The sequence below is a fragment of the Oreochromis niloticus genome, linkage group LG23 (genome assembly GCF_001858045.2).
Source record: "Oreochromis niloticus isolate F11D_XX linkage group LG23, O_niloticus_UMD_NMBU, whole genome shotgun sequence".
Taxonomy (NCBI): Eukaryota; Metazoa; Chordata; class Actinopteri; order Cichliformes; family Cichlidae; genus Oreochromis; species Oreochromis niloticus.
Genome location: NC_031986.2, coordinates 24066160 through 24080714, shown reverse-complemented (window position 1 = coordinate 24080714; position 14555 = coordinate 24066160). Strand labels below are relative to the sequence as shown.

At 42.4% G+C, this 14555-nt stretch overlaps 1 protein-coding gene across 27 annotated transcripts in view; it reads left to right on the top strand.

Moving 5' to 3' along the window:
- Positions 1-13287, top strand: part of LOC100690062 (CLIP-associating protein 1-A) — a 52189-nt gene extending 38902 nt beyond the window's left edge. For 17 of the 27 annotated variants that reach the window (XM_019351538.2, XM_019351540.2, XM_025903142.1 and 14 more), the window contains 14 exons: positions 15-178; positions 584-806; positions 986-1081; positions 2482-2634; positions 2999-3105; positions 3679-3801; positions 5462-5612; positions 5745-5982; positions 6075-6128; positions 6225-6427; positions 6516-6644; positions 6730-6936; positions 7444-7560; positions 8104-13287. In XM_019351538.2, the coding sequence (XP_019207083.1) occupies positions 15-178; positions 584-806; positions 986-1081; positions 2482-2634; positions 2999-3105; positions 3679-3801; positions 5462-5612; positions 5745-5982; positions 6075-6128; positions 6225-6427; positions 6516-6644; positions 6730-6936; positions 7444-7560; positions 8104-8187 (2049 nt within the window). In that variant the 3' untranslated portion in view covers positions 8188-13287. The remainder of the gene's footprint in view (positions 1-14; positions 179-583; positions 807-985; positions 1082-2481; positions 2635-2998; positions 3106-3678; positions 3802-5461; positions 5613-5744; positions 5983-6074; positions 6129-6224; positions 6428-6515; positions 6645-6729; positions 6937-7443; positions 7561-8103) is intronic. The other 10 variants (XM_019351554.2, XM_019351553.2, XM_019351552.2 and 7 more) reach the window with 3 other exon arrangements.
- Positions 13288-14555: the final 1268 nt, after the last annotated feature.

Here is a 14555-nt window from a genome sequence, read left to right as displayed (position 1 = left end):
TGACTCTGTGACAGGTCTTCAGCATGTTCCTGGAGACTCTGGTGGACTTCATCGTGCTGCACAGGGACGACCTGTTGGACTGGCTCTTCGTCCTGCTCACACAGCTGCTGAAGAAGATGGGCGCCGACCTGCTGGGCTCCGTCCAGGCCAAAGTCCAGAAGGCTCTGGATGTCACGAGGTTAAGACTGAAACCTTTTCATCATTAAAGAAAAGTCCTGTATGTTTCTATCCTGCAGCAAATTAAACTCCAATCAACCAAACTGGATTTAAAGTAATTAATGGGACTTTCCTCTGGCTCGCTGTCTGTGCAGGAAATAACACAAAAGAGCAACGAGTCACAGTTTTAGTAAAGGGGAAAGTATTCCTGTTATTTAATTTGGTACTGCAGGTGGAGCACAGGAGATATTTTGCAGTAAATGTTTTTAAAAAAAGCTTATAAATTACTTTAGAATATGTGGTAATATAATATAAAGTGTGTTGTGTGAACTCACTGAAGCAAGAGCAGCTGTTGTCAATAAAAAAGAGGGTGTAACGTCGTCTTGTGTTCTGACGATGTTTTTCTCTCCTTCCCGCCTCCATGCAGGGAGTCCTTCCCATACGAGCAGCAGTTCAACATCCTGATGCGCTTCATCGTGGATCAGACGCAGACGCCCAACCTGAAGGTGAAGGTGGCCATCCTGCGCTACATCGAGGCTCTGGCCAGGCAGATGGACCCGGCCGACTTTGTCAACTCCAGCGAGACACGCCTCGCCGTTTCCCGCATCATCACCTGGACCACCGAGCCCAAGAGCTCCGATGTCCGCAAGGTAGGAGGGCATGTCAGCCTCCGTCTTCCTTAAAACACTCCCCCCTTTTCATCCCTTTAAATTCCTCTAAATGTTTCATTCTTTTATATTTTCAGTTGTTTTGTTCTGTTTTTTTGTTTTGTTTCATGTCTTAAATTTTTCCCCCTTAATCGTCCTTCCTCCACCCAACTCACCCTTAGACCCTTCATAACTGGGCGGGGGAGGATTTCTCAGGCCGACCCAGCACCGTGGCCTCTCTGCCCGGGGAGGGCAACCTGGAGGAGAGGTGCAAGCAGGTAGATCCTCTACCAGTGAGCATGCGCAGCGTGAATAACCTCGTCTAACCCGGTCACAAAGAAGCGGGAAGCTGCTGTGAGCGTGTTTGTTCAGGCCCGCGTACAGAGGACATTAACCTGAGAGTGTGAGCGGGTTATGTGAATGCTTTTCAGCACTAACTGCTGGCAAACAGTGAAAAAGGTGGACAGGTATCCGTGTACCTGAGGTGTGTGCATGAGATGCTGCTGCTGAGTGCAGCTTTAAGACTAACTCTGCCGACCACTGTGATGTTTCTCTTATTATCAGGCATGAATCTGAACTTTAACCTTTACAGTAAAACATGAAACATTCGAATCATTTGAAAGGAAACTGAGTGATAAATGCTTCCTTTAGCTTTTGCTTAACAAGTTCAATTGACATGCTGCATGTTAACAGAACTATTACTTTTATTTTTCGTGTTATATTTTTTCCTCTTCCAATTAAAATGGTCAAAGTTTCAGAGAATCTCGGTCCTTGTCCAAATAATCCCTGTGAGCCTAAAGGTCAAATTGCTCCAAACTCTGTTTTTTTTTATCAGAAGCTCCATCCACCTGCTGTTCAAACCTTGAGTTTGCAAAGGGCAGCCAATCAGAAAAAAGCTGGCTTAATTGTGGACAAACTAGAATAAAATAAACAAAGAATTTTTTGAACTGTAAATCATGCAAAGCCCAGAGTTAAAATATGGGGCACAGGAGGTCAACTTTAAAGTGGAAGCTAGGATTATAATAAGTAAACACGACTGAAGCCATGTTTACTCAGTTGATTTCTCTGTGGGAGGATTTAATCTTTGAAAGCACTCTGTCTCAATTTGTGGAGAAATTGTGGTACGGTTTTTGTTACTGCTGGAATTTGTCTGTTACTAACTGTTGAAAGGTTGGAGGTAAACAGGTTTACTTAAAAAACAAAAAAAGGTCTGGGCATTAAAGCATGCTGATAAACTTGTGCATGAAATTGAAGGCTTTTATTCTGAAAGTCTGAACATCCTGTTAATTTTCTAAAATTAACTGGGGACTTTTACTTTAAAAGTCCCACAACAACGAAGTATGCAGTCATGCAGTAAATGGCTAGATGCTTTTATTTTGGAAGAAGTGAAACTAAAGCATCATGTAAAATTCCTGTGACTAACAGGAAGCTTTTATTTTGAACTACAGCATTATCTAGTATCATTCTTGTCTGCATGGTTCTTCAGTGTGGCTGACTGTTGCACTAAAATGCTACAAAACAATATTTTGTTTTTATTTCAAACAGGTTAATTTACTTCTGGCTGTCTTTTATAACAGAGAGAAAGCTTTTCTTCATGTTCAGTGCCAAAATCAGTGCAGTGACAGTCATTAAATGTCAGTAAAGTGATGTGTAACATGTTTTTTTTGTGTGTGTGCAGGCGGCCCAGGTGGTGTTGATCGCCCTCTTTGAGCTGAACACTCCGGAGTTCACCATGCTGCTGGGTGCGCTGCCCAAAACCTTCCAGGACGGGACAACAAAGCTGCTGCACAACCACCTGAGGAACGCCAGTGCCAACAGTGGCATCAGCATGGTAACACACACACACACACACACACACACACACACACACACACACACACTCCAGGAGGTCTTATTCCTTTATTTATTGATCCATACCAGAATATATTGATAAATCATCGTAACCTGACCTTGATAACTAATATCGTAACACACTTCAGGACTTTCCTTTAACTCAAACACAAAATAATCATTTTAAAGATGAGTTTTAGGCTTTTTTTGTTGTTTGTGTTGCATAGATGCACAAACTCACTTGTTTTGATAAATATAGTAGTTTCTGTATGAGTGCTGTTCCTCTTATCCTTACATCATCACAGCTGTGGCTTTCCAAATGTTCTCACATTAAATCCAGACACTTGTGTTTCATGGATCCGCAGGCGTCTCCCAGTAACTCGGCAGGTCGGACGCCTCCGCGACAGCCCAGCAGCCGCAGCAGCCCGCTGACCTCCCCCACCAACTGCTCCCACGGCGGCCTTTCCCCCAGGTACAGAAACGGCCCCGCCATCGCCACACCGAGGATTCAAACCACGTTTCCTGTGTATAATTTTATCCACACCGATAAAATTCTGGCTTCAGCAGTTCATCCTTCATTTCCGCAATCATCCAGACTTTTATTTTGAAGCTCAGGTTATAACGCAGTGGGCGTATTTCCCCGTGTCTTCTCTTTGTTCGCTCGTTAACAGAGGAATGTAAAGCTGCACTGAGGGGTCACCACAGAGTTTAGATGTTAACCACTCCACTGTGGAGCCATTGAAGAGCTCAAAATCCGAGCCAAAGCTCAAAGTCTAAACTTGCAGGTTGATGCGTTGTTTTAAGTGAACGTCAGAATTTTAGGCTCATGTTCGGCTCTGTGCGTCTCTTCCTGAAGCTTCGTGTGATTTTAGACTTTTTCTCCTCTCAGCCAATCAGCAGGTTTCCTCACAACTGTCATACTAATGATCCCTCCGCCTGTACTAACTCGGACTGAGAGCACTGCTTCTCCTTATCTTCCACTCTTTTCACATCTCTTCTTCTCTCCGGGCTCCTCCTCCACCTCTTCCTCCCCGGCTGGTCGCAGTCGGCTGTGGGGTTGGAGCGCAGACGGCCTCTCCAAGTTCCCTCCTCCACCCTTCCCCTCCCCTCTTCCTCCACCCACTGCCCACTCCTCCCTCAAGGCCCTGCGGCGAGCTTACTCACCCAGGTAACCCTTCTTCCTCCCCTCCCCTCCTCCCTCCTTTGTACGGGGTTTCACAGTTTAACAGTTGGCTCTGTCTCTGTAGTGATGAATGGATTTCTAAGCTTACTTTTAAAGATATTTTGGAGTTCTCTGTGAAACCTCGAGCTTCCGTCAGTCTGTCGTCACCTCTGCTGCCTCGGTGCCTCCATCAGCTTCGTGTGTCTGTTTTTCTTTTTGTCGTCATGGTGACTGAAAGGTGGCTTTCCTTCTGTCTCTCATCTGTCTGCGTGCGTTCGTCAACATGCACGGCTGTGTACTTCCTGTTTCCTGGTCATGGACAAACCACCCCTTGGTACAAGATTTGACTAATTTGTTTGGCACGCAGATGCTATTGTGTTTGATCCATGTCAAGGAAAATGCCCTCAGTCGTCATTCACAATCTTCAAGATGAAAGTGGAGCTGCTTCATGTTGCTGACATTAAAGGGATCATAGGTGCTGTTAAGAAGAAGAGCCTCTGTACTTCCACCAGTCTCTTAGAGGGACAGTCCACCTCAAAGACAGAGGCACACGTTCTTCCTCTGACCTGTGGTGCTGTTTATTCATCTACACTGTTTTGATGCTTTGGATATATTGGTGATTAAATGTCCTTCTAGAAGCAGTTATGCGGGCAGTGATCCTCTGATTTAATCGACTGTTTCCACATGTTTCCTGCGCTGATCGAGGTTCTCATCTCTTGTAAACAGACACAAGCCCTCAGTAACTTTCCAGTCGTCTTTTTCGGCCTCTCTGGCATTTACACCTGCCAGAGAGCGTTAACATTAACGCTCCACTTCAAAGAAAGTTTTACTAGCAGCAGCTAACTGCTGCACAAACAGTAGACAGAGACGAGTTTAACATGTCCTTTATATCGACTCGTATCGGACTACTTTCACAAAGTTTTTTGCCCTCCCCCAGAGTTAATAGATGTGGACACATATCGACAGCTGAGGTAAACAGCGGACTGACAGCCTACACTCACTACAGATGATCAGCAGACAGAGCTGTTTGTCCTACAGTGGCCACTGTAGCTAGAATTATGCACTAAACATGTGAGGGGTAAGAAAACAGAACTCAGTTGCTGCAGTCTACTGACATCTAGTGGTGCGTTTTTTACAAACTGCAACTTTAAAGTTTTTCTTAAGAAATTTATTACAAGACAAACAAAAAGTAACACAGGACAGTCTGATCTAAACAGCAGTTTTCTTCAGTCATTTCAGCTCGAGTGGCTTAACTGACCGCCAAAGTAAAATGGGGAGAATACAAAGCTATTGCAAACTATTAGTTTGTAGAGAAAGAAAAATATTTATAACATTAAATTCCAATTCCATACAAGCAAATCTTGTTTTGAAGATCCTGGATAAACATGATCTAATGGATGAAAGTACCTATGTGTTTGGGGATTTAAAAAACAAAAAAAACCCAAACAGGTCTGAAGTTATTACTGCTGAGTTTTCCAAATGTGTTTTTGGTGCTTGGAGCCGACGCCTCTATAGCTCCAGGTAAATATGGATAACACGCTCTACAGACCAGAGGAAAAACATGTGAATCTGATTTAGCAATGAACTCTCCCTTTAAGTGATGATACCCTGACGATGTTGCCTAAACCCTGTCTAAAATGTCCATTGGACTTGTCTCGTGCTGCAGCATGCTGGAGTACGACAGCGAGAACCTGAACTCCGAGGAGATCTACAGCTCGCTGCGCGGTGTCACCGAGGCCATCCAGAACTTCAGCTTCCGCAGCCAGGAGGACCTGGTGGAACCGCTGAGGCGGGACGGCAAGAAGGATGGCGTTATGGTGAGGAGTTACACGGAGGAACCAGATGGCAGATAACTGAAATAACTGTTAAAAATATTCAAATACAGATTATTTTATCTTGGAGTAAAGACTCCAGAATAACTCATCTGCTCTGCTGTCACTGAATCTTAGACTGGAGGCGGGGCGTCCTCGGACTCCGAACCTCGTCCCAGCGGTGATGCGGTGGAGGGTGGGCGCACTGCCCTGGACAACAAGACCTCTCTGCTGAACACGCCGTCTCCTCGATCCTTCGCCGGGCCGCGCTTCAGAGAGTACAACCCATACAACTACACAGACGGCATCAGTACGATGGATAAAGCTACGCTGAAGGAGGCGCTGTATGAGGACGCTGTGGAGCAGCTGCGAGAAGGTGGGACCTTAGGACGAAGGCTGTGCAGGAGTGTGTGTCCTGCTGCGTCAGTAAAGATTCAATTTTTCTGTCTTTCCCGTTCCACTCTGCAGGCCGCCGGCAGGAAAGTGTGGAAAACAAGATCCTGAACCCCAAAAGTTTCCCAGGTAAACTCATCAGAAAACCTCAGAGGTGAACAAATTATTTATTTGATCTTTGTTCTCACTTTTTTTAAAAACTACCTCTTTCCCCTCCACCTACAGCCGGGGCTGCTGAGCAGCTGGAGCTGGTCGGAGAGCTGCTGAAGGAACTCTCCCAGGGCCAGGCAGGGGAGCGGGGCCCTGAGGAGCGCCGGGGGACCCTGCTGGAGATGCTGAAGGTGGCCCGGGAGGACAGCTTGGTGGTGTGGGAGGAGCACTTTAAGACCATGCTGCTGCTCCTGCTCGAAACGCTGGGAGACAAAGACGTGAGGACACGAGGCTTCCGCTGTTTTTGATTTTTTTTCCACTGCTGTAAATGTCCTGTGAGTGACTCGTTTCCTCTCACTGTCCCAGCACACGATCCGGGCACTCGCCCTGCGAGTCCTAAAGGAGATTCTGAGGAACCAGCCCGCCCGCTTCAAGAACTACGCCGAGCTCACCATCATGAAGATGCTGGAGGCCCACAAAGACTCGCACAAGGAGGTGAGGATGAAAAAGAAACCAGAGGCCACTCCTCCGGTCTTCCTGTGATTCTGACCCCTCATGGCGCTCTTTTCTTCTTTTGAAGGTGGTGCGGGCGGCCGAGGAGGCGGCCTCCACGCTGGCGGGCTCCATCCACCCCGAGCAGTGCATCAAGGTGCTCTGCCCCATCGTGCAGACAGCCGACTACCCCATCAACCTGGCCGCCATCAAGATGCAGACGAGGGCCATCGAACGCATCACCAGAGAGCCGCTGCACCAGCTGCTGCCCGACATCATACCCGGACTCCTGCAGGTTTTTCATTTTTTAAATTTGTAGATACTTTAACTGCTCATAAACACGCAAGATTAGCTCATGTTACGGACATGTGTCCAGCATTTGGACTCCAGTATGCAGGATGTGTGAACTGAAATGTATTTAATGTTTGAGTAAACGAAAACACTTAAAAATGGTTAAACTGTGTTATTACAAACGCAAGAATAAGATTTGGTTAAAATCCAGAGACTTGTACAAGTAAGATAGCCATGCAGCACACGATTAGACCCAAACTGCCTTTAGACAGTTCTTTATACTGAAATAAAACTAGTGTCAGTAGCACTCGTGTGTATCTGAGTTCATGCTGTACCTGAAAAGACTGAATTTAGACACATATTGAAATATCTTTTTAATTTCCTCTGCTGTATGATCAGCTTTATCCCAGAAATGTATTCACACAGTCATCTGTTAATTGGTGAGATAAACTCTTTTTTATTTCAGTTGTGTTGAAATCAGTCTCTTCTTCTTCTACTTCTGCTGTTTCAGGGCTACGACAACACTGAGAGCAGCGTGAGGAAGGCCAGCGTCTTCTGCCTGGTGGCCATCTACTCTGTGATTGGAGAGGAGCTGAAGCCTTACCTGGCTCAGCTGACCGGCAGCAAGGTATTTCAGACCACAGCTGAAACGGCATCCTACACGTAGAGACGATTCACCGCAGAAATAATAAAAGTCTTTAAAAGTACAGTGAAAGTGCATTTGCAATCGTGCAGTTTGCCCGTTTTTTCCCCTCTTTTAATTCACTATTTTTGTGAGTAAACTTTTTTCTCGTAAGTTTGCCAAAAGTTTTGAATTTTTAAATTTTTTCTTAATAATATTCAATTTTTGCCAGATATTTGCTCTTTTTTCATAATTTTGACAATTTTTTCTAGTAAATTTGCCAAATGTTTCCTTTGTAAATCTTTCTCATAAATGTATCAAAAATCTTCTCATAAATTTCCAATTTTTTCTTCTCTGTTTAAATTTCCCAGTGTTTTTTTCTTAATTGTGAACTAACCTAATCTGTGTTTACCTGTTTGAATGTTGTTATATAAATAAAGTTTTGTTACAATAACTTAACTTTAGTATAGTGTTTAAAGAGCAGTGAGCTTTAGATTATCTGCAGAGCTCTTGGAGTCCTCTGACCGCGCCGCTGTTTTCCTCCTGCAGATGAAGCTGCTGAACCTGTACATCAAGCGGGCGCAGACCTCCACCAGCAACAGCAGCAGCTCCTCCGACATCTCCTCCTACTAACTCCTGCAGCTTCCATCCTCGCAGACACGCTTATAAACTGTTTCATTCCATCAGCCGGTGATCGACCTGAGGGGCGACGTCACCACCAGTGGGATCATCATCAGTTTCTTTGTAGGACCAGGTGCCTGGCACCTCATCTTCTTGACCAGCTTCTGTTTCCCAAACCATCTTCCATCTCATTCCTTCAGCTGCTGATGGAGCTGAAGTCCCTGAGGAGCTCATGCTGTCATGGCTCCAGTTTCATGTCCATCTTCCCATCATCCATAAAGTTCAGCTCGTTTTTTGGAGGTAGGGTGACCCTGGCTTTTGAGATGTTTCATGAAGATTCACCACTAGATGCATTAGCCTTAAGACTTCATCTTCCATCTTCCAGTATGGAAATGATCAATTTTTAGAGGCCGTGTGCCTGAAACCAAGATCTCCTCTTCCTCATCTCATCATCATCGTCGTCATCTTTAATCTCCTGGATGTGAGGTGCAGTTTGAAGCCGAGTAGATCCTGGAACCATGAAGGACCTGAAGAGGAGAGTTTTTGCAGTGTAGCTTCCTCCTTCTGCCAGTATTTTTATTCCTTTTTAGTACCTTTAATCCACTTCCTGGACACTGTTTTGCTTTGACACATCAAACCTTTTATTGAATGTAAAGAGCTTTGAGTGAGCGCGAGTCTCCTTCGTGAACTACTGCCTCATCGGTGGGACGTTTTCCAGTTTTTAACATTTGAATGAGTTGTTACAGAAAGTGGCACTACAGTCTTTAAAAGGCTGAATCCCACAGATAATCTGAAGATCAACGCGAGCTTTTATTTTGAAAATGGGCTCATGCCTCTGTGAGTGCGACGGGAGAATCGACGGGGTTGCACTCAGTCCTGGAATAATCCATTTCAAAAGATGTGAAGCTCGTCTCAGTTTACAGTGATTGATCATTTGGCTGGCCAATGATTTTAAGCACTACAAATCAGCAAAGTTTTATTGTTCTGGGCCGGAGAACCAGCAGAAAACAGCAGTGTTTATATTTTAAAGTCATTTTTTAAGGTGTGAAAAAGAAGGAACAAATTATTTCTGTTTTTGTGGCACTCATCAGTTAGATTTCCATTTAATAGTCAAGGCTAAATATTTCACCTCACAGATCACAGTTTTCTACCTGAATTGGAAAAAAATGTCAAATTGAAACGGCCGTGTTTTTAAATGTGAAGAACTAGACTTAGATGTGAGTGAGAGTTATTTTGAAATCACAGGTTTGCTTTAGTTAGCTGTCTAAATGAGCTATTGGAGATGAGGTGGAGGTTTTAAAGAGACAGACCACTCTGCACAGATTTAATATTCAGTGTTGGAAATTAGATTTGTCCTACACGCGCGTGAACAGCACTTCTTTGTATACGTGACTTTCACAATAAAAGCTTTAGCAGCAGCAGGGTAAATTTCAGCTGATGAAGCAGCTCACAGAAGCATGTTGAAGAGCTGATTGTAGGATTTAAGTAATCTTAACTTTAGTTTAGGAAGTTTTGAAATGTAATGCTGACTTTTATTTATATAAATATTGTGTTTTTTAAGATGGTTTTAATATATTGCAATGAAATAAACACTCTTTTTTCTGTTAGAGAAACAAGCTGTTAAAATACTGCATTAGACTTAATTTCTAATTGTTAGAAAAAGTTTGAAACATAGTGTAATTAGTCTTTAAATCATCATTAAATTATCAATATTTATGTTTAAATATGCATTCCAGTTATCAGCATAAAATGTGACTTCATTTAAGCTTTCATTATGGATTTCTGCAAAGATAACTCAGCAGCACAAAATACTGACCTAAACACGTGTAGATTTCTCTGTAGCATTTCTGCTGATGTGAACAAAACAGGCAGATTTATTGAAAGACAAAGATTTCTTTTAAGTTGTGATAGGAAGTAAATTTTGCACACAACTGTAGAACATGGATGGATGGATAGTCTGTCCAACACTTTTTTGGGCTCGTGGTTGAGCCTAAATTTAAGGAGAGCTTTTCTTCTTTTCCCCTGTAGAACTTTAAATACATACTTTCATAAAAGTAGATATAAGAACCGAGACACTTAAAGCAATACTTTCCAATTACACACAAACATTTAAATATTATCACTAATTCCAAGTATAACACTAATCGAGCTTCTCATTTAAAAAAAAAAAAAGAAGTATTTATTTATAAAAAAATGTAAAAAATGACCGTTAGCTTGACAGACTGGGGACCACAATAAGAAAAATTCCAAAGAAAACATATTTTTGGTGATTGCTTTGGTCATTCACTCATCTGGACTGTAAATATCCTCACCATCATCTAATTTATGTTACACAACGTAAAGACTGAGCTCACTTTGTAAATGTTAATAAAAGAACTGCACATTTTGTGACCAAAAGGAGACAATAATTAAATACAGATATATGATTTTGTTTTTCAGGCCAAAGGTAGAAAGCTAGTGAGAAGGAGATCTTCTCATCGTCCTCCGTAAATATGAGACTGATATAAAGAACAAAAAAGATTAAATTGTCTTTTATTGAGTTTTAAATGCAAAATCGAGCTGATGAGTGTCACATAAGTTTAATTTTTTTTCAGCTATGGTGGGTTTTTTAATGGCTGTCAAAAACTAAAAGGTCAATCAGCTCCTAATTAAAACCACTGTAATGACAGCAGTGTTGCTCTCTCCTGTGAATTGAACGGCCCAGCTTGGGTTAAACTGGGAGTTTATTAGTTTTGATGACTGCTGTCAAGTTTAGACTACTGTGATTAGGGGAGTTTCATTCCAAAATACTGTAATATATATATTAAAGCTCAATCTGAAGGTCAAAATAGAGGCCTAAATATCTCAGAAATAGTATTAGCGGCCGTGCTGATGAAGGTTCTCTGCATCAGCGGCTCCCAAATCGAATGTAAGTCACTTTTTCGACCTTTAAAATGTGAATGCCAAACCTGTGGGAAAGATTGATCATCTGAATCATTAGATGCTCCTACATGAGCGCGACAATGCTGAACTGCTGAATGGTGAAGTGCCAGTGGTAAAAAAAGAAACAGAGTGGACATTAGCAATAAACTTCAAGAAATCCAGCTGGGATTTCCTTGTGGAAACACTGTAGATTCCCATTTAGGTCCTCCTTTGAGACGCTCTCGCCGGTCAGTGTAAAAAAGTGTCATTTTCGAATAAGTGCACCTATAATTAAACCTTACTGCTGCTTATTATAATACTAACAAACGCGCCTAACCACTCTGGTGTATGTACTTTATCTCAGCAGGAAGTGTAGGTGAAACGACGACGATGGAAAAATGACTGAAATTTTTAATACTGATTGATTGACTGATTGCACTTTCCTGGTGCTGAACTCCGCCCATCACGCACACTGAGTGAGTCCAAACAAACACTCCAGAGGGGCCAGAAGATGAGAAATAATCCGACATTTCCAGAAAAGTGCATTTGTTTTCTTGCTGAGAGTCAGATGAGATTGCAGAGGCTTGCGTGGGGATCCGAACATTACAGATCATCCATCATTACAAGCTTAACTTTAAATATTTACAAGACTGTCAGAACTTTATCTGATTTTTTTAAGCATTTAGCTTAATTTAACTAAATTTTTACTACCTAACATACAATAGTAGACAGTGCTAAGGAACATCCAAATAAAATCCTACAATTTGATTCCTTAAAACTAAAACTTCTTGGACAGCTAATCACAGCAACACAATGCATATCATGTGTCAGATAACTGCATTAAAATGCTCCAAAAGGGACTGAGCACAAACTGCCACTACATGCTGATGATGTGATTCTATTTCTTATCCAAATATAGTAATCATCTCAAGCCAGAGGTCCAGTTTAGGAACTCCAATAAGCTGAGGTGAAGTCTACCAGACAGCTAAAACATATAGCTGCCTGTGACACACCATCTGGCTATCAAGCAGATAGGCCACGCCTTAATACATGTGACACAGGTGATCCCAGTGTAGCATGGTCTCTACTTTAGTGGAATTTCTCAGTGAAATCAGGCTTTGTCTGTCAGTTTGGTTTTTATAAAATTACAATACCTACGAAACTTTGCAGCTCTTGCTCTGACCAAAACTGTTTTTGTAGCAGGCTGTGAAGATGTTTACTTCTGCTATAAATTTGGACATTTTACCATAGGAGTCTATGGGGACACTGCCTGTAGCACAGTTTCAGTTTCAGCATTAGTTTTACTTCCAACCTCTGGGGCTGAAAAGTGAAGCCAATATGGAATCTGTGTTTACATCTTCAGAGGTAGCGTGTTGTCGGATGCATGTAGAAATAAAAATGCTTTCTGTTCTTCCAAAATGAAATACCCACCCTCTCTTGAGGGTCCCAGTTTTTATTTCTGCACCCTTCCTTCTTAACATTTCTGCACATACGTCTGACTCTCAGTAAAAAGCAACATTTCCCAGAATGTCTTTAAAAGTGAAGGATGTTTCCAGGCCTTACTGAATCTCTTCCGACACATTACTTGGACTGTTAAATGTACTGTACCAGTGGCCGTTGTCACTCTTCTCAGCTGTGAGAATCTGATCAGCGTTTCCCTCTGAACTGAATGTCGAAGTCCTCCATAGCGTGTCTAGTCCAGTGGTGGTGATCCGGTGTTAAGCCTGCTGCAGTTTAGGCTACAGTTTTGGCAACTAAAACTCAGTTCCCTTTATTTCAAGCTACAGTTTAACTTGAAACTGCGTCTGCATGGGTGTGTCACAGGAATCGTTAAATGTAGTCAACTCGAAATTAAGATTTGAGAACATCATTTTGATTTCCTGATTGAGTGCCTTTGGGGAAAGATTTCTTGCAATACACCTGGTTGTTCTGTCCAATACTAACCTGTACTAACACTATGATTCACTGCTTCTGAAGACGAGAAGAAAACCTTTTAATGATGCTGTAAATACGCTTCAAGCTTGTTTTCCATTCAAACGACTTACAGTGCATGGCTCCAGTTTGGTTTTTTTAGTTGGTTAGTTTCCTTTCATGCTACACAGTATTTATATTCTGTTTTATTTCCCTGTGTATGACTGTATATATTTACATGTTTGGTTCTCTTTCACCTGTGATAGATTTCGCAGAACTTGAAATAAACTATCAGACTTCTTTTCTCTATTGTCTTTATTACAACATTTATTTGTGTTTTTTATCCAGGTCCAGTTTTCTACGAATTCATTTGACGTCTAATCTAATCTAATCTATTTGATGTTTAATCTTGGTCACAGGTGTCTAATAAAGAGCAAATTTTCAACTAAATATTAACAGATTTAAAGGACAATTGTAGGAAAATTCTTCCCTTTTTTTATGCTTTTAAATAGATTTTATTACCCGTCATTGTAAAAGGCTGATAAAATATTGTTATTATTGTCACCCTGCTGGGCAGGCGGACAGCATAAACACCAAGGTTTTTGGATGGTCACTCAAGAACGAGGTGATTTAGGATTATGAAACTGATGCCGTAGGTGCAACTGCTAAAAATTTAACCAGATATTAATGGACATGTATGTTCATATTTGAGGCTGTATGTAAACTTCTGACCATGTGTGAATTAGAGAAAATCCAAAATAAATTGAAACTTCTTGGTTTTTGAAATCATTAAAGGTGTATGCTGTACAATCATATAAAAAAAAAAAACCCATACAGTTCAAGGAAATCATTAAAAGCATAAAATTACCATTGGATTCATGGCCATGATGAGTTGAAACTCCTGACCACAGCTGAAGGTCCATAAATACCTGCAGGCACCGTAGGCAGAGGTCGAAATACAAATGTAGCATATTTGCAGCTCTGGAGGCCAAGATTACTGAATTGGAGACTCGGTTTCGCACCCTTCATTCACCCGTAGCTAGCCAGGCCCCTGTAGCTGGTGCAGCCGAAGATAGCGTAGGCCCCACTAGCTGTTCCCCGGCAGACCACAAGCAGCTGGGGAAAGAGGGTGGCTGGGTGACGGTGAGGAGGAAGCATAGTCTTAAACAGAAGCCCCAGGTACACCACCAACCTGTTCATGTGTCTAACCGTTTTTCCCCACTCGGCGACACACCCGCCGGGGGTCAAACTCTGGTAATTGGTGATTCTGTTCTCAGACATGTGAAGCTAGAGACACCGGCAACCATAGTCAAATGTCTTCCAGGGGCCAGAGCAGGCGACATTGAAGGAAATTTAAAACTGCTGGCTAAGGGTAAACGTAAATACAGTAAGATCATAATTCACGTCGGCAGTAATGACACCCGGTTACGCCAATCGGAGGTCACTAAAATCAATATTGAATCGGTGTGCAACTTTGCCAAAACAATGTCGGAGTCTGTAGTTTTCTCTGGTCCCCTCCCCAATCAGACCAGGAGTGACATGTTTAGCTGAGGGAGCTGAGGGAGGTG